Here is a 21,752-nt window from a genome sequence, read left to right on the forward strand (position 1 = left end):
TGCTCCACTATTATAGAGGTTGCATCTATTTATTATCATTTATCCTTTCCTCATGAGAATATCTATTGTTACAATCTCCCCCTATGTTTTTTTCAGCCAAAAAAAGAAAAAAAAAAAAACCAAGTCCTTAAAGGAGCACATGACTCTAAATTTCTTTGGTAGGGAACAATTCATTAATGTTAGCATATAAAATATTGTAATAAGACTTACTTGGAACTTCCCTTTCCATTCTCTTTCCAAAGTAAGTTGTCCATCCTTATTCTTGCACCCTTACAGTGCCTTTTGAACTATGAAGACCATTGGTCTCCACTATTACACACATCTAAAAGATTTGTAGCATTCTTGACATAGGATAATATGAAATGCAAAGGAAAGCCTCTTTTAAAGGACTTTCACCCACCCATCTATCAAAACCGAATTTGGTTCTCATTCCATATTTTTATCTGAATGGTCATCTAGAAACTATATTCTTCCCATCTTGTTTCAATGTCTATTCATAACTCACTCCAAAAGTCTATCTCACCCTTAGAATACTCAACTGCCCACCCATCTTCCCAAATTTTCCTTGGATGATCTTCCTATTAGGATAAAGCTCTTAAAAGTATGACATGATGTAACAAAATTCGGAGTTTATTATTTATTAATAAAGTTCCAGTTTCACTTTTATCTATCCTCATTCCATGCATTGTACTTTATAAGCATTCTGACATGCATCTTTTGCATTGTACATGACTTGGGTATAGTAGGAGTTGCACGAAAGATCCAAGTCATAGGTCCCTTGCAAATAGATGAATTGTTTATAGCCACTTTGTGGGGTTAGGCAACCCATTAGAGGTTGTAGTGCACTACCTTCTAATTGCAAGAATGACTTGTCTTAACCATCAAGATGGGTTTCTTATGGTAAGTGCACTAGTGTGTATGGTTATACATTGGACAAGACCTACGGTAAAATAACATAACACTATCAAGAAGTCATAACTTCACCAAGCTACTACATTATGTTGTTTCTCAACTGTAAGAGAATATTGAGTTTGTGCCAAAGTTAGCAGTGACTTTGACCTACAAGTGAGATGCTAAAGTGATCATATATTTCCTATGAAGTGACTCATTGTTGATGGAAGATGGTAGCAATAAGTATTCTCAATAAAGGCACTATGATATCTCATGAGATTGAGATAAAGTGTTCTCATGGGTGATCCTAATGAGGTGTGTTCATGTCAACTATGGTCATAATAGTTCCTTAAGTGGAACTTGACATAAGCTCTTTATAAGCTAAGATATGTCAATTGATCAAATAATAGGAGGATCTAAAACTCAAGGATAGTAGAGGCAGTCTTGAGAGGCTAATAATTTTCAACTTATTAGACTACAGACACCAATTCATACAAGGGATAGCAAGTCACGGATCCAAACACTTAGTTTCTCATTGTTATTTACATAGAGTACCAGAGTGTAGTTGATTCTCTATAGTGGTCCCCGCTTGAGCTCATATACCTTGTTAACACAATTTATAAGGGTTAGATCAACTCTTGATTCACTTATGTGCATAAAGATGTTTTGGTAATTTCGCAAGGTTGCACAAGGGTTAGTGAATGACATCTCTAGATTGCGCTAATTGATTAATTTGTTTGGACCATTTTTTACCTTAATTTTAATAATCCAAGCCCTTGGGACTTAAGTCACTTAAGCCTAGTAGCAAACCTATAAATACCTCCTTAGGGGTTAAGGTTTTAAGCTTTTGTCTTCTTCCACTACCTAGAGAGAGAGAACCCTAACCTCCCCCCACTGTTTGAGTGCTAAGTAACTAGGGGAGAGCCATCAGGCAGAATATCTTAGGTTTACAAGACTTTTGGAGGCTACAGGATTAATCATTATCGAAAGGAATTGATTTAGGAATATCCAAATATTCAGTAATGTTTTTGAAACCATAAATTTGGATACTTTATTGTTAAAATTTGTATCTTTGCTTCCATTGCTAGGGTTTGGATGCCCTAGGTAAGTTTTCATGCACCTAACCTGATTCTGGGATAGGTAATGGAAAGATCCAGGATACCCTACACTTCCTCTATAGACTATCAAACTTAAGACCATATCTCCACCATCATTTCCCTAATGAACGTCGATTTTGAACATCCAACCTCCTAATTCCCAAATGTCCAAACCATTTATCTTTGCAAACTATAAAAACTACCTTACTATACACATTTTCCTTCTCTCTAAATGATTTGCCTACAAAAAGTGATGTAGGACAACCCTAGGATGGTTGTCTACACTCAAGGGTAGGTGGGTTAGGGTTTTATTTTTAGGGTGTAAGGAGAGGAACAAGGAATAATTTTTATGGTAGAGAAAATTATAAGATAAGAAATAGAGAGAAAGAAGAAACAATGAAGAAAAGATGGAAAACCTTAGAGTCTCACTAAGGCCTTCTAGGAGTCTCACCTAGAAGAAAATCAATGGAGTCTCACCATTGAGGGTTGCAACCTTGCAATGAAAGAAAATATAATATTATTCATCAAAATTCATCCCTTTGATTTACATTGATTAGCCTATTTATAGGCTCCTCTAAGAAATCCAAAGTCTACTAGGACTCTAATAACCTATTGTTGAGAGAGAGAGAAAGAAGAAAGACCTTGATTCTCATTAATGTAATGATCTACTTACAATTGAGAAATATATATATATATACAAGGCTAAGAGTCCTACAAGGCTAAGAGTCCTAACTACCATACATGTGTCCTATATTAACAAGGAAAGGTTATACACTATAAATACATTATATTCAACACTCCCCCTCAAGCTGGAGCATATACGTCATATGCACCAAGCTTGTTACAAATATATTTAATCCTAGGACCTCTGAGAGATTTAGTGAAGATGTCAGCTAGTTGATCATTTGAATTAACAAAACTTGTAGCAACACATCCTGATGCGATCTTCTCTCTAATGAAATGACAGTCAACTTCAATATGTTTGGTCCTTTCATGAAAGACTGGATTGGATGCAATATGTAATGCGGCCTGGTTATCACATATGAGTTTCATCTGTTCATCCTTTCCAAATCTCAACTCTCGAAGAAGATGTCTCAACCATATGAGTTCACATGTTGCCAAAGCCATAGCTCGATACTCGGCTTCAGCGCTAGATCTGGCCACTACATCTTGTTTCTTACTCTTCCAAGATATTAGATTACCTCCAATAAAAACACAGTACCCTAAAGTGAAACGTCTATCTGTGGGTGAGCCAGCCCAATCTGCATCTGTGTAACCAACAACCTAAGTATGACCTCTGTTCTCGTACAACACACCTTGGCCTGGTGTACTTTTGATATATCGAAGAATGCAGATTACAGCATCCCAATGGCTATCACATGGTGACTGTAGGAATTGACTAACAACACTCACAGGAAAAGAAATGTTTGGACGAGTAATGGTGAGATAGTTCAATTTACCTACAAGCCGTCGATATCTCCCGGGGTCTCCTAAAGGCTCCCCCTGTCCTGGTACAAGTTTGACATTCGGATCCATTGGTGTGTCTACCGGTTTACAGTCTAACATACCGGTTTCTTCCAGGATGTCTAAAGCATACTTCCTTTGGGAAAGGACCACAGCAAAACTGGATTGAGCTATCTCAATTCCCAAGAAATACTTGAGTTTCCCCAAGTCTTTGGTCTGAAAGTGGGTAAAAAGGTGTTGCTTTAGTTTCTGAATACCATCCTGATCACTGCCTGTAATGACGATGTCGTCCACATAAACAACCAGATAAATACACTGCCCCAAAGAGTTATGATGATAGAAAACTGAATGATCTGCTGTACTGCGAAGCATGCCAAACTCTTGAACAACAGAACTAAAACGGCCAAACCATGCTCGAGGAGATTGTTTCAAGCCATATAGAGAACGGCGTAACCTGCATACTAAACCAGACTCCCCCTGAGCAACAAAACCAGGAGGTTGCTCCATATAAACCTCCTCGGCAAGATCACCATGAAGGAAGACATTTTTAATATCCAATTGATAAAGAGGCCAAGAACACATGGCAGCCATGGAGAGAAGCAGACGGACAGAAGCAATCTTGGCAACAGGAGAGAATGTGTCACCATAATCAGAACCATAAACCTGAGTATAGCCTTTAGCAACTAAGCGGGCCTTAAGGTGATCAACCTGACCATCAGGACCAACCTTAACTGCGTAGACCCAACGACAGCCAACGGTAGATTTACCCGAGGGTAAAACAACAAGATCCCAAGTGCCATTAGAGTGCAGAGCAACCATTTCATCCACCATTGCCTGTCGCCAGCCTGGATGGGAAAGAGCTTCATGGGTGCTCTTTGGAAGAGAAACAGAGGATATAGCAGAAACAAAAGCAGAATAGGGTGAAGATAATCGATGATAACTCAAAAAATTGTAAATAGGATGAGGATTACGAGTAGAGCGAGTACCTTTCCGAACAGCAATGGGTAAGTCATTAGGAGAAGGCACAGCCGAGGTAGGTGAAGCCGAAGGGATAGGAAGTGAGTCAGCAGGTGCCTCAGCAAAAGGGAGAGGAGCAACGACACGAGGGCGACGATGATAAACCTGAAGTGGTCGAGGAGGCATAGCATCAGGTGGGGAGACAATGGGAATAGGCAAGACTTCAGAAACAGGAAGAGACTCAGAAGTGGTGGAAAAGAATGGTGAGTCCTCAAAGAAAGTGACATCAGCGGAGATAAAGTATCGATGAGTCTCAAGGGAATAACAACGATAACCCTTCTGAAGTCTGGAGTATCCCAAGAAGAGACACTTCATGGCTTTGGCGGAAAGCTTGTCCTGTCCAGGAGTGAGAATATGAACAAAGCAAGTACAACCAAAGACACGAGGAGGAAGGAAATAAAGTGGTTGGTCAGGGAAGAGAAGGGAGTGAGGAATCTGATCATGTAAGACAGAGGAGGGCATACGATTAATCAAATAACAAGCGGTAAGAACAGCGTCCCCCCAAAAACGAAAAGGAACATTACTGTGGAGGAGGAGAGTACGAGCTGTCTCAACAAGATGTCGATTCTTGCGTTCAGCTACCCCATTTTGTTGAGGAGTATGAGCACAAGAAGACTGATGAAGAATCCCATGATGGGACATAAACGAAGTAAATGGTGCTGAAAAATATTCCCTGGCATTGTCACTGCGTAACACACGAATAGAAATATTGAACTGGGTTTGGATTTCAGCATAAAATTTCTGGAAAATAGAGAATAACTCAGCTCGATTTTTCATTAAAAATAACCAAGTACATCGAGAATAGTCATCAATGAAAGTGACAAAATACTGAAATCCTAAAGTAGACGCAGTCCGACAAGGACCCCAAACATCAGTGTGGACAAGCTCAAAAGGAGACTTTGCCTGATTATTCAGACGCTTTGGGAACGAGACACGAGTATGTTTCCCAAGCTGACATGACTCACACGGAAGTGACGATAAAGTGGAAAAACGAGGGACCATCTTCTGGAACTTGGAGAGACTAGGGTGGCCCAGACGATTGTGAATGAGGAGAGGAGCATCAGTGGAAATGCAAACTGCAGGAGATGAATCCGAGGTGAGGTGATAGAGGCCTTGAGACTCACATCCTATGCCAATCGTCTTCCCCGTACTCCGGTCCTGCAAGGTCACAAATTTATCAGAAAAGGTAATAGAGCAATTAAGAGTACGAGTGATTTTGCTGATGGAAATAAGATTAAAAGGACATTCAGGAGTATAAAGGACAGAAGTGAGAGGTAGAGAAGGTAGAGGAAGGGCCAAACCAATACCTTTAGCCACAGTTTGAGAACCATTAGCTAAGGTAACAGTAGGTAAAGCAGAGGTAGTAGTAATAGAGGAGAAAAGATCTTTATTACCAGATAAGTGATCAGAAGCTCCAGAATCTAGAATCCAGGGTCCAAGAGAAAATATGTGGGTAAGGCAGGCAGAGGCATTACCAGGCTGGGCAACAGAGGCAACAGAAGCCTGAGATGCGGAAGAGCTCGGAGGCTGAGGCAGCGGAGAATCAGAGGACTGGGCCACATGGGCAGTGCGAGGAGGTCGTCCATGTAACTGATAGCAACGATCGCGAGTGTGGCCAAGTTTATTGCAATAGGTGCAATGAGGACGTTGACCTCTACCTCGGGTACCACTGCGGCCTCCTCGAGAGCTAGTTTGAGAAACTAACACAGAAGAATCTGAAGTACTATCAGATGGCAAAGTCTGAGTGGAGGAGATACGGAGGAGGCGAGCAAACACATCATCCAAGGACGGAACTGATGAACTACCAAGAATCTGATCGCGGACAGGCTCAAGATCCGGACGGAGGCCAATAAGAGTAAGAACCATGAAGAACTGGTCAAGCTGTGTTTGTTGAGCCCCAACATCAGGAGTAAGAGGCATCACAGTCAAGAACTCCTCCTTAAGAGAGGCAATCTGGCCAATATAAGTAGATAGATCCAAGTCCTGTTGGCTGAGATGGACAATAGCAGAAGCCACCTTATACAGACGCTGGATATCATTCGTATATAATCCTTTGGCCTGAGTCCAAAATTTAAAACAAGTTTTGTAGGCCCGAAGATGAAGAAGAATCTTGGGATCAACCGATTGCCATAATACACTACATAACTGTGCATCTATCTTCCTCCACTGTACGCGGTCAACCTCAGGGATATCTGCCTCCTGTGTAATCAAGTGATCCTCATATCCTTGACCCATAAACCAAAGTTCAACAGAGGCAGACCAGGAAAGATAATTGTCACTGCCAACCAATTTCTCCGAAGTAATCATAGGAGAGCCAGATATAACAGCGGAAAAAATGGAATTTTTAGTAGTCATATCTACTTATCTGGAGAATGAAGTATGTTTGGATCGAAGAGAGCCTTAATACGGCTTCAGATTGCGGCGTGGCACCACCGAAAAAGGGAGACAGCCTCAGATCGCGGCGTGGTACCACCAGAAAGGTAGAAGAACACTTCCCAAGGAGAAAAAGTAGTCGGAGCTTCGCCGGAAAGACTGTTTGGAGGGCCGACGGAGACAAAAATCCCCAAAAGAGGTATGTGCAGGGCTCGGATGGGAGAACCAGGGAGGTAGGGAGGCTGGTCGGCGTCAGGCGAAGCTGGAGGAGGAGGCGCGTCGCCGGAAAAGGCCTCACGCGCCCTCACGCGCCGGCGCGTGAGATGCAGCCGCCGGCCAGAAAATTGTGCGTGGGCGGCGCGTGGAGGCTCTTTTGGTGCTGGTGCCTTCACAAAAGTTGGAGATCTCCTCCAGGCGCTCCTTCTGGTATGGTCGGTGTCAGAAAAATACGTCGCCGGGAAGTTCGCCGGAAGTTCGCCGGAAAAGTTCGCCGGCGGTGAGTGGTTTCTGTCGACGATCCGAATGTTCGGAAAGTATTGGGAAATGGGGAAGGTGACCGGAATGAAACACAGTCACCGGAAGGTTTCCCGGAGTTGATGACACGGGAAACAGGAAAGAATTAGGTTTTCTTCCTTGGCTCTGATACCATGTTGAGAGAGAGAGAAAGAAGAAAGACCTTGATTCTCATTAATGTAATGATCTACTTACAATTGAGAAATATATATATATATACAAGGCTAAGAGTCCTACAAGGTTAAGAGTCCTAACTACCATACATGTGTCCTATATTAACAAGGAAAGGTTATACACTATAAATACATTATATTCAACACCTATTATGATTCTAATTCTAATTATAACATCCAAAGTCTACTAGGACTCTAATAACCTATCATGACTCAAATTCTAATTATATTATAACTCAACTAACTAATCCTAATTAGACTCGAACAAATACCAATCCCTATTCAATTCTAATTAACATTAATCCTACTTAAAGTTTACTTAGGTCTTCCCTTTCTTTCTTGAATAAACTTTAAAAGGCTTTCCCCCATCAATTCTCCCCGGCTTGAAAGAACTCGGCTCCGACGAGTTAGATGCTTAATACAATTCATAGAGATCGGGGTTAATCTTCTGAAAATCCATTGTCGTAATCCATGTATTCTCAGAATGTGGTTTGCCTCGCCATTTCACCAAAAATTTTTGGTATCCACCTTGTCGAGTAGACACAAGTTGATCATCAAGAACATACTGGACCTCAGGACGTGGGCTAAGAGTAGGTGGTAATTGAAGATCCAACTCTTCACTAACATCATTGTGATGACCATGGTAGATATGCAAATCTTCCACATTAAATATTGGACTAAAATGCAAGTTTGAAGGGAGCTCTAACAAATAAGCATTCTCACCCAACCGCTTTAGTACCCGAAATGGACCCGCTTTCTTAGCTTGAAGCTTTTGATATGTGCTCGGATGAAATCTTTCTGGTCGCAAACGAACCATCACTAGATCACCTTCTTGAAACTGAATATATCTTCGATGTGCATCTGTTGCCTCTTTATAGTTCTCATTGCTGATTTTGATTTTTTCTCGTACCTTTTCATGTATATCTCGTATATGACGTGCAAATGCATCACCATCTTGGCTGGTGCAGACAGAAGTAGGTAATGGTATAAGATCAACAGGTTGCTTAGGTTTCAGCCCATATGCCACTTCAAAAGGTGAGTACCCAGTAGTACGATTAGTGGAGCTATTGAAAGCAAATTCGGCTTGTGGTAAGACATTATCCCACTTTCTCAACTGATCTCTCATAATGCATCTCAAAAGATTACCAAGACTGCGATTGACAACTTTTGTTTGTCCATCAGTTTGAGGATGGAAAGAACTTGAAAATTTTAATTGAGTACCTAGCTTGGCCCACAAGGTTTTCCAAAAATAGCTCATAAACTTGACATCGCGATCAGAAACAATGGATTGTGGTAATCCATGCAATCGAACTACTTCTTTAAAGAATAAGGCAGCAACATAAGAAGCAACCGAAGCCTTCTTACATGGGATAAAATGTGTCATTTTGGAAAATCTATCAACCACAACAAATATAGAATCAAAGCCCCGTTGTGTCCTTGGTAATCCAAGTACAAAATCCATGCTCAAGTCTTCCCAAGGTTTGGAAGGAACTGGTAATGGCGTATATAACCCCGTATTTTGCTTTGAACCTTTTCCTACTTGACATGGTCGACATTGTTTGATAACCTTCCAGACATCCTTCTTTAAACTAGGCCAAAAGAAGCGATCTTCCACCAAAACAATGGTCTTATCTCATCCAAAATGTCCGCCCATTCCGCCTCCATGAAGTTCCCATATGACATGATCACGTAGAGAAGTCCTTGGTAAGCATAAACGATTTTTATAAAACAAGTACCCTTCTAAAATCTGGAAATCAATACATGTTGCTTTCGAACCACTCGAAAGAGAGGAATAAACATCTCCAAAATCAGCATCATTGTCATAGCAATGCTTTAATTCTTCAAATCCAATTGTAGTGGTTGACATGTTTACTAAGAGAAGGGCCTTCCTACTAAGGGCATCAGCTACTTTATTTTCAATTCCTGCACAATGCTTTAAATTAAAGGTAAACAGTTGAAGAAAACTACTCCATTTTACATGTCGAGAGTTAAGCTTCTTTTGAGAATTAAGATATCGCAAGGCTTCATGATCTGAATACAAAACAAATTCCTTGTAACTGAGATAATGTTGCCAATGCCTAATTGCTTGCACCACCGCATAGAATTCAAGATCATATGTGGAGTATTTTTTCTTTGCCCCATTGAGCTTCTCACTAAAGAAAGCCACAGGATGTCCCTCTTGGCTAAGGACTGCTCCAATTCCCACATGGGAAGCATCACAAGCCACCTCAAATACTTTCTCAAAGTCTGGTAGGCGTAGGATAGGAGGGTTCACCATCTTGGATTTGATTTCTTCAAATGCCTTGTTGGCCGCCTTGGTCCAAATAAATAAACTAGGTTTCATGCATTCAGTAATTGGGGCCATAATAGAGCTGAAATTTCGAATAAATCGTAATTAGAATGTAGCCATTCCATGGAAGCTTCGCACCTTATGGATATTTGTTGGTACTGGCCAATCAACAAAAGCTTTGATCTTCTCCGGATCTGTTTCAACACCCTTAGAAGACACAACAAAGCCAAGAAATACAACACTAGGGCTCATGAAAGTACATTTTTTCAAATTAATGTAAAACTTTTCAGCCCTAAGAGTGCGCATTACTTGCTTCAAGTGTTCCTCATGATCTTCACAAGATCGACTATAGATAAGAATATCATCAAAATAGACAACAACAAATCGTCCAATAAAAGGTTTTAATACCTGCGTCATAATCCGCATGAAGGTACTTGGAGCATTGGTTAGTCAAAACGGCATGACTAACCACTCATACAATCCATCCTTAGTTTTGAAAGATGTCTTCCATTCATCCCCTGGTCTAATACGTATTTGATGATATCCACTTCTTAGATCAATCTTTGAGAAGATTACTGATCCAACCATCATATCTAGCATGTCATCAAGTCTTGGAATTGGAAATCGATACTTGATTGTGATTTTGTTGATTGCACGACTATCCACACACATCCGCCATGATCCATCCTTCTTTGGTGTTAGTAGGGCAGGAACTCCACAAGGACTTAGGCTTTCACGAATAAAGCCTTTAGTAAGTAATTCATCAACTTGCCTTTTCAATTCAGCATGCTCTGTTGGATTTATTCTGTAGGCTGGTAAATTTGGTAATTTTTTTTTTGATTGGAAACGACAAAGGCATATATTGATAAAAAGGAAAGTACAAGAGAAGGATGAGGAATCCTCCCACCAAAGAAAAACAAAACTACAATGAAACAAATGCGAGAAAATACAAAGTAGATACAGACAACTGCTATAAGTTAGGCCAACCCAATGGAGTTGCACGCCGCTAACCAATCAAGGTGTATCACATTAAGGGGAATCCCCTTAAAAACCTTAGAACAAAAAGCCCAAAGAGAAGCAAGGAAATGAATCATGTCCCAAAGGTTCTCTGAATTCCTTGTTTTATCCTAAAAAATCCTTGCATTTCTTTCTCGCCACACCACCCATAATAAAGCGATGCACGCAGCTTGCCATAATACAATCCCTCTCTTAGAAGATCCAAACCCATTAAAATTGGTAGATAGCATGTCACAGATGCTCCTAGGAGGAACCCAATCTATCTTTGTTAACTGAAATAGTCTGTACCACAATCCCATCGTCAGAGGGCAATGAAGAAAAAGATGATCTACTGTTTCTCCCTGCTTCATGCACAACATACAAATGTCGGGACTAAGTGCTTTGTAGGGTCTTCTCAACTGTAGCATGTCATTAGTATTTACCTTCTTGTGAGCCACTAACCAGACAAAGGACTTGATTTTTAAAGGGACTTGAGAATTTCAAACTAACTTGGAAGGGAAAACTGAAGGCAAACCAGAACTTTGAGATAAGGCAAGAAAGAAAGATTTGACTGTGAAAAGTCCTGAAGAAGATAAAGACCAAGATCTCTTATCTGGAACCGAAGGTGATAAATGTATAGGATCAAAAGACCGCATGAGACTCTCTAAATCTTCTATCTTGGAATCGGAAAGGTTACGACGGAAGTTAAAGTTCCAAGAGAAGGGGCGAGTGGATCCGAGAATTGAAGAAATAGGAATGTTTTTATCCATTACTACTCTAAGTAGTCTTGGATAACGGACCCCCAGAGGTTGATCCCCCCACCACAAGTCTTCCCAGAATCGAATTCTTTCCCCATCTCCTACCATGAACCGAGTAAACTTGGAAAAATCTTGGAAAACTTGTGCAATAGCCTTCCAAGGATAACGATGTGACCATCTAACAACACTGTTGGCGTCCCAACCATTAGAGTGTGATCCATAAATGCTTAAAATGACCTGATGCCACAACGCTGAACCCTCCCTGGGATACCTCCACAACCATTTCCCTAAGAGAGCGGAATTCCGTAAGGAAATCCTTCCAAGACCCAAACCCCCTTTCGTCTTCGGATTACACACTACATCCCAACTAACTAGATGATCTCTTTTGCCTTCCCCAACCCCGGACCATAAAAAATCTCTTTACAACCTCTCAATTCTTACTGCCACGGAGGCGGGAATCTTAAACAATGAAAGGAAGTAACAAGGCATATGAGTGAGACAAGATTGAATGAGAGTTATCCTACCTCCAAAAGATAAATATGCCTTTTGCCACCCATCTAATCTGCTCGAGATCCTCTCAATCATAGGATCCCAGAAGCTACTAGACTTGGGATTCCCACCCAGAGGAAGACCCAAGTAGAGTATGGGCCACCCAGATGTCTTGCAATCAAGCAACTCGGCCAACCTATGAAGATGATCCTGACCAAGGTTAATGCCATAAATATTACTTTTGTCAAGGTTAACCTTCAGCCCAGAAATATGCCCAAACACTAGCAAAATGCTCTTGAGAGTTAGCAAGTCCTCTTCTCGAGTACTAGAGAAGAAAATGGTGTCATCTGCAAATTGTAAATGGGACACCCTTGTTCTGTTCCTACCCACCCTGAAACCCTCTAGGGCATTTCTTTCCTCTGCTCTCAATAACATCCTGCTCAATACATCTGCTACTATGGTGAACAAAAAAGGGGATAAAGGGTCTCCTTGTCTTAAACCTCTAGATGCCTTAACCCACCCTTTAGCGTTTCCATTCACTAGAATTGCAAAAGACACCGAGGACAGACAGCCTCTTATCCATTTCCTCCATCTAGGATTGAACCCCTTTTTCTCCATCACATGGTCCAAAAAATCCCAACTCACATGGTCATAAGACTTTTCAAAGTCAATTTTAAAGACAACTCCTTCCTCCCCTGATCGTTTTTTCTCATCCACTATCTCATTGGCTATGAGGACTGCATCCAAAATTTGTCTCCCTTGAACAAAAGCTCCTTGAGTGGAATGGATAGTTTCATGAAGTATCCCTCTTAGACGCCCTGCTAACACTTTGGCTATAATCTTGTAAAGACTTGTGATCAAGCTAATGGGTCTATAGTCTGATATCTTCTTTGCCATACTTTTTTTAGGTAACAGAATTATGAAGGACGCATTAGTGCTTTGATTAATTATCCCGCTCCTGTGAAACTCATCGAACACTTTCACTAAGTCCTCCTTAATCACATCCCAACAATCTTGAAACACTGCAATAGTAAATCCATCAGGCCCCGGTGCTTTATCCCTATCCATCTGAAAAATGGCCTTAGAAATCTCTTCTTCAGTAAAAGGGGATTCCAACCTAGACGCACTCTCTCTAGATATAGGAGACCAATCTAAGCCTTCAACTCTCCAAGATTCTCCGAAAGGACTAGCATAGAGCTTTTCAAAATACCTTAAGATCTCCTCTTTGATGCTCTCTGAATTATCCATCACCAAGCCTCTTTCATTCTCCAACACCTTGATAAATTTCCTATTTCTCCTGCCATTAGCCACTTTATGGAAAAATTTTGAATTACAATCCCCTTCCTTAACTCATTTCACCCTAGCTTTTTGTCTCCAATGAATTTCTTCCCTCAAGATCAACTCCTCTAACTCCCCTTTCCTTATGGCTCTATGGATTAAAAGTTCAGGGGGTAGACCCCCTTCTTGCTTCATGGAGTCAAAGTTAGCTGTATCTAACAAAATGCTTTTTTTCCTTTCAATTAGGTCACCAAAAGAATTCTTATTCCACTCTTTCAATTTGGCCTTAAGGAATTGGAGTTTCCTCATGAACTTGTGACCTTCCCACCCATCTCCTTGACACTCCCTCCACCATCTTCCGAAGCTCTCCTTAAAACTTGGATGATGTAACCACATATTCTCAAACCTAAATGGTGTTGGGCCCCACTTGAACGGGTTGGTTTCCAAGACTATCGGCCAATGATCCGACGTCCATCTAGGAAGAACTTCTTGGAGACTTTGCAGGAATAATTATTCCCACTCATTTGAGTAGAGAAAACGGTCTAATCTCTTGCAAACGGGATGCTCTTGCATGTTTGACCAAGTGAATGATGCACTCCTTTATCATCCAAGTCCTTCATGCTTGGGGTCAATCTAGCACCACCCAATTTTTCTGAACATCTTCTTATGACATTGAAATCTCCGCCCACGCACCAACATGGGGAAAAAAGTCCAGAAATGTCTGAAAGCTCCACCCAAAAATCCTTCCTAAGTGCTGTGCTATTTGGGCCATAGACGACTGATAACCAAAACTGTTCGCTTCCATCCACTGCAAACTTGACTGAGACCGAAAAGGAACCTAATACCACCTCCTCACTGTGCAATTTTTTAGAGTCCCAAATAACCAGAATCCCCCCCGAAGCCCCGCACGCCGGAAGGACTGCCCATTCCTTATTTCTGGCTGTCCACACACTACCCACAAACCTCCTGTCACACTCTACCTTTTTTGTTTCCTGAATCATCACTATATCCGGTTTTTCCGATCTCAAAAAGTCTTTAACTACCCTTCTCTTTTTCCTTGAACTCCCTCCTATGTGTGACGTACAACATGCCATTGATTTGATTCCCAGTGCATCATTACCAGTTCATTAGGTAACTTTGTAGGCCACAAGTCAGAAAAGTCATCAAGGATTTTACGTGCGTTTTCTGGATATTCCTTATCTTGTTCTTTAAATTCTTCCACTTTCTGAGCCGTTAAAGCAAAAATAACTTTAGTTTCCTTGCTCTCATTTTCAAATTGACACATAGTAAGTACTTTTTTTGGTTGTACATTCTCATCTGACTTCTTAATTGGAGGGACTTCTTTCATTGGACGAAGGATCTTCTTACGTCCGTTGTGTATGAGAGCATATGTATTTTCATAGCCATCATGTTGAACTCTTCTATCAAAGAGCCAAGGTCTTCCAAGTAAAATATGACTTACTTTAATGGGTAAGACCTCACACCATACAGACTCTTCAAAGTCCTTACCAAAAAGGAATGTTACTAAACAACGAAAACTTATCAGGATAGAGGTGTCATTAACCCATGCTACTCTGAATGGATTTGGATGTCTCTCTGTTTTAAGGTTTAGCTTCTCAACAAGTTCTTGTGAAGCTATGTTCAAACTGCTACCTCCATCAATGATCATGGTGCATAATCTCCCTTGGCAAGAAATACGTGTTTGGAAAATGCTAGTACGTCGCCAATCTTCTTCTCCTTTTACTTTTGGAACGGTTAATAAAGGTTGTACTACAAGACTATGTCCTTCCGTCATACCATCATAGTAGTCGAATTCTTCACTAACTTCATCTTCATTGTAGGTCTCTTCTTCCTTTGGGTAACTTTCCAATTCAGATTTTGGTTCTTCAACACAAAAGTGTAAACTTTTGGTTGGGCATACAACAACATAATGACCATGCCCACCACACTTAAAACATAAAGGAGTCACGTCTACTTTTCTATCTCCATTACTCATTGAATTTTTACCCTTATTACCATTCTTATAAGCCACATTCGAAGTTTGTTGAGTGTTGCCCCCACCATTCACATGATTAGGAGTTCTGAAGTTTTATGTGCTTAAAGGTTTGCTTGCTGTCCTGTTGGAGAAAGTGCTCCCAATTTGTGAACTTGGACGCCTAAAAACCCGGAATTTGAGGCCTTCTTCTATTTTAAGGGCTAGTTGATAAACGTCATCTACAGTATAAGTGTGTGCAGCTATCATCTCAAGTTGAATCTCCATTCGAAGTCCAGCTTTGTAGCGAGCTGCAAGTTGAGCATCACTTTCCTGTACTTGATTTCAAATGCTCAATTCATGAAATTCTTCTGTATATTCTTCAACGGACTTGGCACCTTGTTTAAGGGAAAACAATTTTGTATACATAAGTTGTTCATAATCAGTTGGGAGAAAGTGCTCCTTCATCTTCAACTTCATCTCGTCCCATGTGTCAATAGGCGGTTGGCCAGTTCTATGAGCTTGATTCTCAATATTATGCCACCATAGACGTGCTGCTCCTTTCAACTTTGCCTTCACAAAACGAACTTTTCTATTTTCGGGCATTGCATAACAATCAAAGTAATCTTCCATTGACATAATCCAATCAAGAAAAGTTGTTGGATTTAGTTTTCCATAAAATTCAGCAACTTCAAGACGTACCTTTTTTGTCACATCATCATCTAGCTCAAAAAGTTTGGCCCTTCTTTGATTCCCCATCATAAAATTGTCTTGTTCTTCGCGTGATTGATTTGGCGATTGTCTAAATTGATGACTTGTGATCTCCTCTTCAATTGGTCGTTTTTCTTGGCTCTTTTCTAATAACTTCATGATCTCATCAAGTTTGCTATTTAGTTGTATTATAGCATCTTGATGGGATTGTTGTGTGGCTGAAATTTCCTCCAAGCGTATTGTATCGGCATCTTGATTGCTAGAAGTTTTTTTGGAACTCATGCTTGCATAAGTTGCTCTGCTCCTTAATTGCATATGCCTTCAAGCCAAGAATTTTGGCTCTAATACCAAAATTGATGTAGGACAACCCTAGGATGGTTGTCTACACTCAAGGGTAGGTGGGCTAGGGTTTTAATTTTAGGGTGTAAGGAGAAGAATAAGGAATAATTTTTATGGTAGAGAAAATTATAAGATAAGAAATAGAGAGAAAGAAGAAACAATGAAGAAAAGATGAAAAACCTTAGAGTCTCACTAAGGCCTTTTAAGAGTCTCACCTAGAAGAAAATCAATGGAGTCTCACCATTGAGGGTTGCAACCTTGCAATGAAAGAAAGTATAATATTATTCATCAAAATTCATCCCTTTGATTTACATTGATTAACCTATTTATAGGCTCCTCTAAGAAATCCAACATGACTCAAATTCTAATTATATTATAACTCAACTAGCTAATCCTAATTAGACTCAAACAAATACCAATCCCTATTCAATTCTAATTAATATTAATCCTACTTAAAGTTTACTTAGGTCTTCCCTTTCTTCCTTGAATAAACTTTAAAAGGCTTTCCCCCATCAAAAAGTCTCTCTAATTTTTTCTAATCTAATCCCCACTTTCCTAGGTATTGAAAATAGGACATGGCAATCTTTATAAGGGTTAATCTCTCCCTCTTAGACAACTATTGCTTCTTCCATTAGGTCCATCTCCTTTCAAATATTTCCTTTACTAAGTTCAATACTTGCACAAGACTTATGAACACTCCCAAAGGCAAATCCAAGATATGAGGCAAGGAGCTTCTCTGCCTAACCAAGATTTTAGCTAATAGATTCTAGAGGGTGATCAAGAAAGTACTTTTTTAAGTCTATGATTATGTTAATTGACACTTCTTTATTTATTTTCTTAAGAGAATGAGTTTCAGCAAGAAATTGTCTATTTGGATAAAACTTACATCTTTAATGTTAGATTCTTCAACCTTGTTTGGGACAGCTTCTTACTTTTGCTTTTTGTTGGAAGTTGAAGCTAAAGCTAAGATTTTAAAGGAGCGACCTTGATCATATAAATGTTTCTGTTAAAATTCTGTCATTGGAAATCTCCTTAATCTTAGGAGATCTCATTCTCTATGATTTTGTATCTTTCCTTGTATGTAATCCATCCTAAATGGTAGTGATCTTGTAAATATATAGGTTGTCATTGACCCAAGAATTATGCCTAGACAGATTATATAGTTTACTAGAATATACATCCAACTTTGTATACATCCCTATGTAATCTCAATTATTGATCATCAATGAAAATCAACTTTTTCCATAGTTTCATTAAACATGAAACTACTTCCTTCATAAGCAAAAAAAAAAGCTTCCACGAGAATTAATATTGTCCTACTTCCCTAGTAAGCTCTTTTTTAACTAATAAACTCTTATACTTATATTACCCAAAAACATCTAGAAGCTTTTGTTGGACTTAACAACACAAACACACACACACACTCACACACAAAAATAATAAAAATAAAAAGAGGGTTTTTAGCTTCCCAAAAGCTAATCCAAACCAGGCCTTGATGTTCGTAATGGTAACCCCATAGGTTTCTTCTAAAGGTTCATTAATCCAAGGCAAAGGTTTCCCGTACCCCTATCCACTTGTTTTGGTTAAGGTCTTAATTATTTCATTGACTGAGTGGTGGAACTTGGTTTTCTTCACAGTTGTAAGGCTGGGCTAAGAAAAATCATTTCACACCTAATGTTCACCAATAATGTAGTTGAGTTATGGAGCTAACAAGGAGCAATTTCTTGCAATAGAATATGCAATTGTGGGAGTCAAAACGGTTGACTCTCTACATTACAATACCAAGACCCTTATACAGGAGTGGCTTTGATTGAATATTTTATGTACCATAAATGACACACTTTAATTATTTTTTATGATCCCTCCAAACAAGCACAAGCGTATCATCATATATCTCTTCTATTAGAAGGACTGTCTAATACCAAAGCTTATCTAGGAGATGTTTTTCATTTGCATTGATGCTTTATGGAAAGAATTGCTAAATCAAGTTCTCCTTTCGGTGAAGGATTTTTTACTTCTTTATAAATGGTTGAGACCAAAATCAAGAGATGTTTTATATTCCTATGAATGTGATTTACATGAAAAATAGACAAATATTCTTATCCACTGATTTATTTAGCTGAAATCAATCTTGGTATTCATGTGGGTATTCCATTTCAACAGTAGGATTTGTGGTTTAATTTAAAGCTAACCTTAGGTGCATCCTGTTGTGCTTGACCTCGGATATTAGCCATACAACATTGTTTGAAAATGAGAAGATTCATGATAGCAAAAGAATGGAGAGGACCATGGAGATATGAACTGGGCTGAGGATATTGGACTTCCCTAGAGGTGTAATTGTTCAGTCGCTTAGAAACCTAGGTCAATAAATCTAGGGGCCAAAAAACTGGTTAATAAGGGAGATCCCTTTTGTAGAATTTCTTGAAGACTTCATGTCTCCTTGAGTTTGGTATTCCATCCTCACCTTTGCCTTTTAGGTGTGGGAAGCATAAATTTCTTTAATAAGGAGCTCTTTTCTCTTTCTAGTTTTTCTAGTTTCCCTATGCATGAATATAAAGAATCTTTCATCTTTCCTGTATATATTTTTCTTACTATGAATTCAAGTATGGTTTCTCATATAAATTACAAATTACATATCTACATACACACACACACACACACACACACACACACACATACTTAGAGAGAGAGAGAGAAGAGAAAGAAGTAGTGATAGGGAAAATTTGCTAAAGAGGAGCAATGTGCTCAAGGGAGAGGAATGGGAATATTGGAAAGTTCTATAGAAATTCAAAGTGATATAGTGGAATAATTTTGGGAATCAACAAGGATTTTGATATGAAATGGGCTACATAAATGTTAAAACTAGCTTAATGAAAGATATCAAAACTTATTTAGAGGTTAACACAAAAGCCACAATCACAAATTATTAGACCATGGAGCATAAAGGGCATTAGAGGTTGTGGTTCGTTAGATTTCACAATTGAGAGTTGGAAATGGTGGATTCCTTCATATTGTGTGGCATGGGTAGGGAAGAATGATTAGGAAATTAACTAAGGTTTGTTTTTCAATAGACCCCCAATGTAGTGAACTTTCTAAAGATCATAATAACATTTTATCAACATAAATTGGGGATTGTACTACTCCACCCTTCTTAGGCAACTTGCTTAACTAATAAGTAGAGAATTATCAAGAATATGGTTTTCTAGGTGCAAGAAAAGCAAGGAGTCTATTAGCTATTTTTTTATTCATGTTCTTGGAACAATTCCCTTTCTTTATTGCTTGTCCTATTTGGGGTTGTAAGTTATGCCTCATTTTCTTGAAGAAAATCTTGCCAGTTGGCATCAACATTAGTGAAGAAGAGGAAGGACGTGTGGATGCAGAGAATGGTTGATTTGTGAAGAAGAGATTGTTGTTTTGTAGAATGCTCTCCTTGAGTTAACTTGGTAACTTTGGAGAGAGAGAAATCACACACCCTTTGAATGCCAATGCTACTAGACCTGAAAGTGAAGGATAGTTTCTTAAATTAAATCTCTATTTTATTGGTTAGTGAATTCTACCATGGGGAGGATATTGTCTTTTATGGATCTCATTGACGCTTTGGAAGAGGCTTAAGGCCTATGGCTGCCATTTCTTCTTTTCTTTTCTTTGGTGTTACTTGTAGCCTCCAATCAATGTAAGTTACACCCCTTTAAAAGTCCTTTATATATTGCTTATTACCTACCACACAAGCGTACGCACACAGAGAGACACATATATACAAAAAGGTTCATAAACCTTCATGGATGTATTGTTTCTTTAAATGGTGTAACTTAAAACTGAAGATTGCATCACTATGAGAGATTGCAGACTTCGATTGTTCTCCTTCAATGCATAGCATTAGAAAAGAAATAGAACACGGTAAAGTGTAGTTTAAGTTGCATAAAAAACTTAAGTTTGTTTGGAAACTGCTCTTGAAAAATATTTTGGATCTTCAGAACATAAATAGCTTTCTAACTCAAAGAACATGTTTTTTTTTTTTGATTAACATATTGTTTTTTAGAACAAATTAGAGGTGTTTTCAATTGCTTCTTATAAAGTGTTATAAGCAACAATTAAAAAAGTAGAGAATATTTTACAAACTTTTGCATTGTAGTGTATGGTACCATGTAGAATAACTTGAGAAAACAATTTTTCATATTTGAGTTTCCAAACAAAATTTTGTTCCTAAAAACAATTGAGACCTGTTTTTATGAATTGTTCTCAAAAACCATTTTTTGAGAACTGTTTTAAAAATTATTGCTAAATAGACCCTAAAACTCTCCCCTCTAAAAAAACCCAAGTTGACTAGCTACATCCCTCTTTTGCACTAATTAGACAGGCATGGGAAAAACTTCAAACAACAATGATATCCATCTCTAGTGTCTTCATTCCAACAAAAGCACACTCACACTGGTCACAATTTCCAACCAGTATTATTCCTCACTAGAGAGTGGTATTGGGTTTTATTTGATTTTTGAGCACTAAAACTAAGGCATATTATACGACAGGCATGGTGAGACAAGAAGTATACTGCTGAAGGGACAAAATGAGTTGCAAGACCACATGCAAGCATTTCAGCACCATCCAATCTTGCCCCTGTAAGACCAACATATTCTCCTGCCAAAAATGTAAAGGGAAAATTACTGACTAGCACAAATGATTCATAATTAGTAAAGTTACCAAGGTAGCAACAAAAATAAAAACAGAATGGACAATCGTGCCCTAGCAGGGAATACATACTACAAATTAAAAAACAAAAATTTTAAAATAAAAAAGGGAAAATTACTGACTAACACAAATGATTCATAATTAGTAAAGTTACTAGCGTAGCAACAAAAATAAAAACAGAATGGACAATCGTGTCCTTGCAGGTAATACATACTACAAATTAAAAAACAAAAATTTTAAAATAAAAAATGACAACTAAATTCATTAAATCACTAGTCATTGTGATATAAATATCAAGTCAAAGACCTAGATAAATGGATAAGGATAAACAAAATAAAAAATAAAAACAAAAAAGACATTTTTTAAATTTTAGAAAATTTATATGAAATTCCCAAAAAACTAAAACAAGCTTAAGTTATCATTCTAGTTTAATACAAATAAGTCACATACTTAAATAAGAAAAATTATCCAATTCTTAGGATAAAACTCTCAAGTAGACACTGTGTTTTTCCTACACTACTCTTTCATATGAACATGCCTGTTCACAAGTTGTTGATTCATATTTTCCTGATCTAGATTTGCCCACTGCATCGGGAAAGGTGCCCTTAAATGCACTGAACACCCAATTTCACAGTCTTATTACAGATTTTCTTCCCAACACAAAGCTTTTCTCACCTCCCTAAACTCCATCAACATTTCCAGAAA

General features: G+C 38.8%; 1 protein-coding gene across 1 annotated transcript in view; it reads right to left on the reverse strand.

Annotated features, from left to right (window-relative positions):
- LOC117931563 (3-hydroxyisobutyryl-CoA hydrolase 1-like) overlaps nucleotides 1-21,752 on the reverse strand; it is a 100,957-nt gene that overhangs the window by 17,525 nt on the left and 61,680 nt on the right. The window contains exon 8 of the mRNA XM_034852540.1: nucleotides 20,911-20,996. Coding sequence (XP_034708431.1) covers nucleotides 20,911-20,996 — 86 coding nt within the window. The remainder of the gene's footprint in view (nucleotides 1-20,910; nucleotides 20,997-21,752) is intronic.

The sequence above is a fragment of the Vitis riparia genome, chromosome 15 (genome assembly GCF_004353265.1).
Source record: "Vitis riparia cultivar Riparia Gloire de Montpellier isolate 1030 chromosome 15, EGFV_Vit.rip_1.0, whole genome shotgun sequence".
Taxonomy (NCBI): Eukaryota; Viridiplantae; Streptophyta; class Magnoliopsida; order Vitales; family Vitaceae; genus Vitis; species Vitis riparia.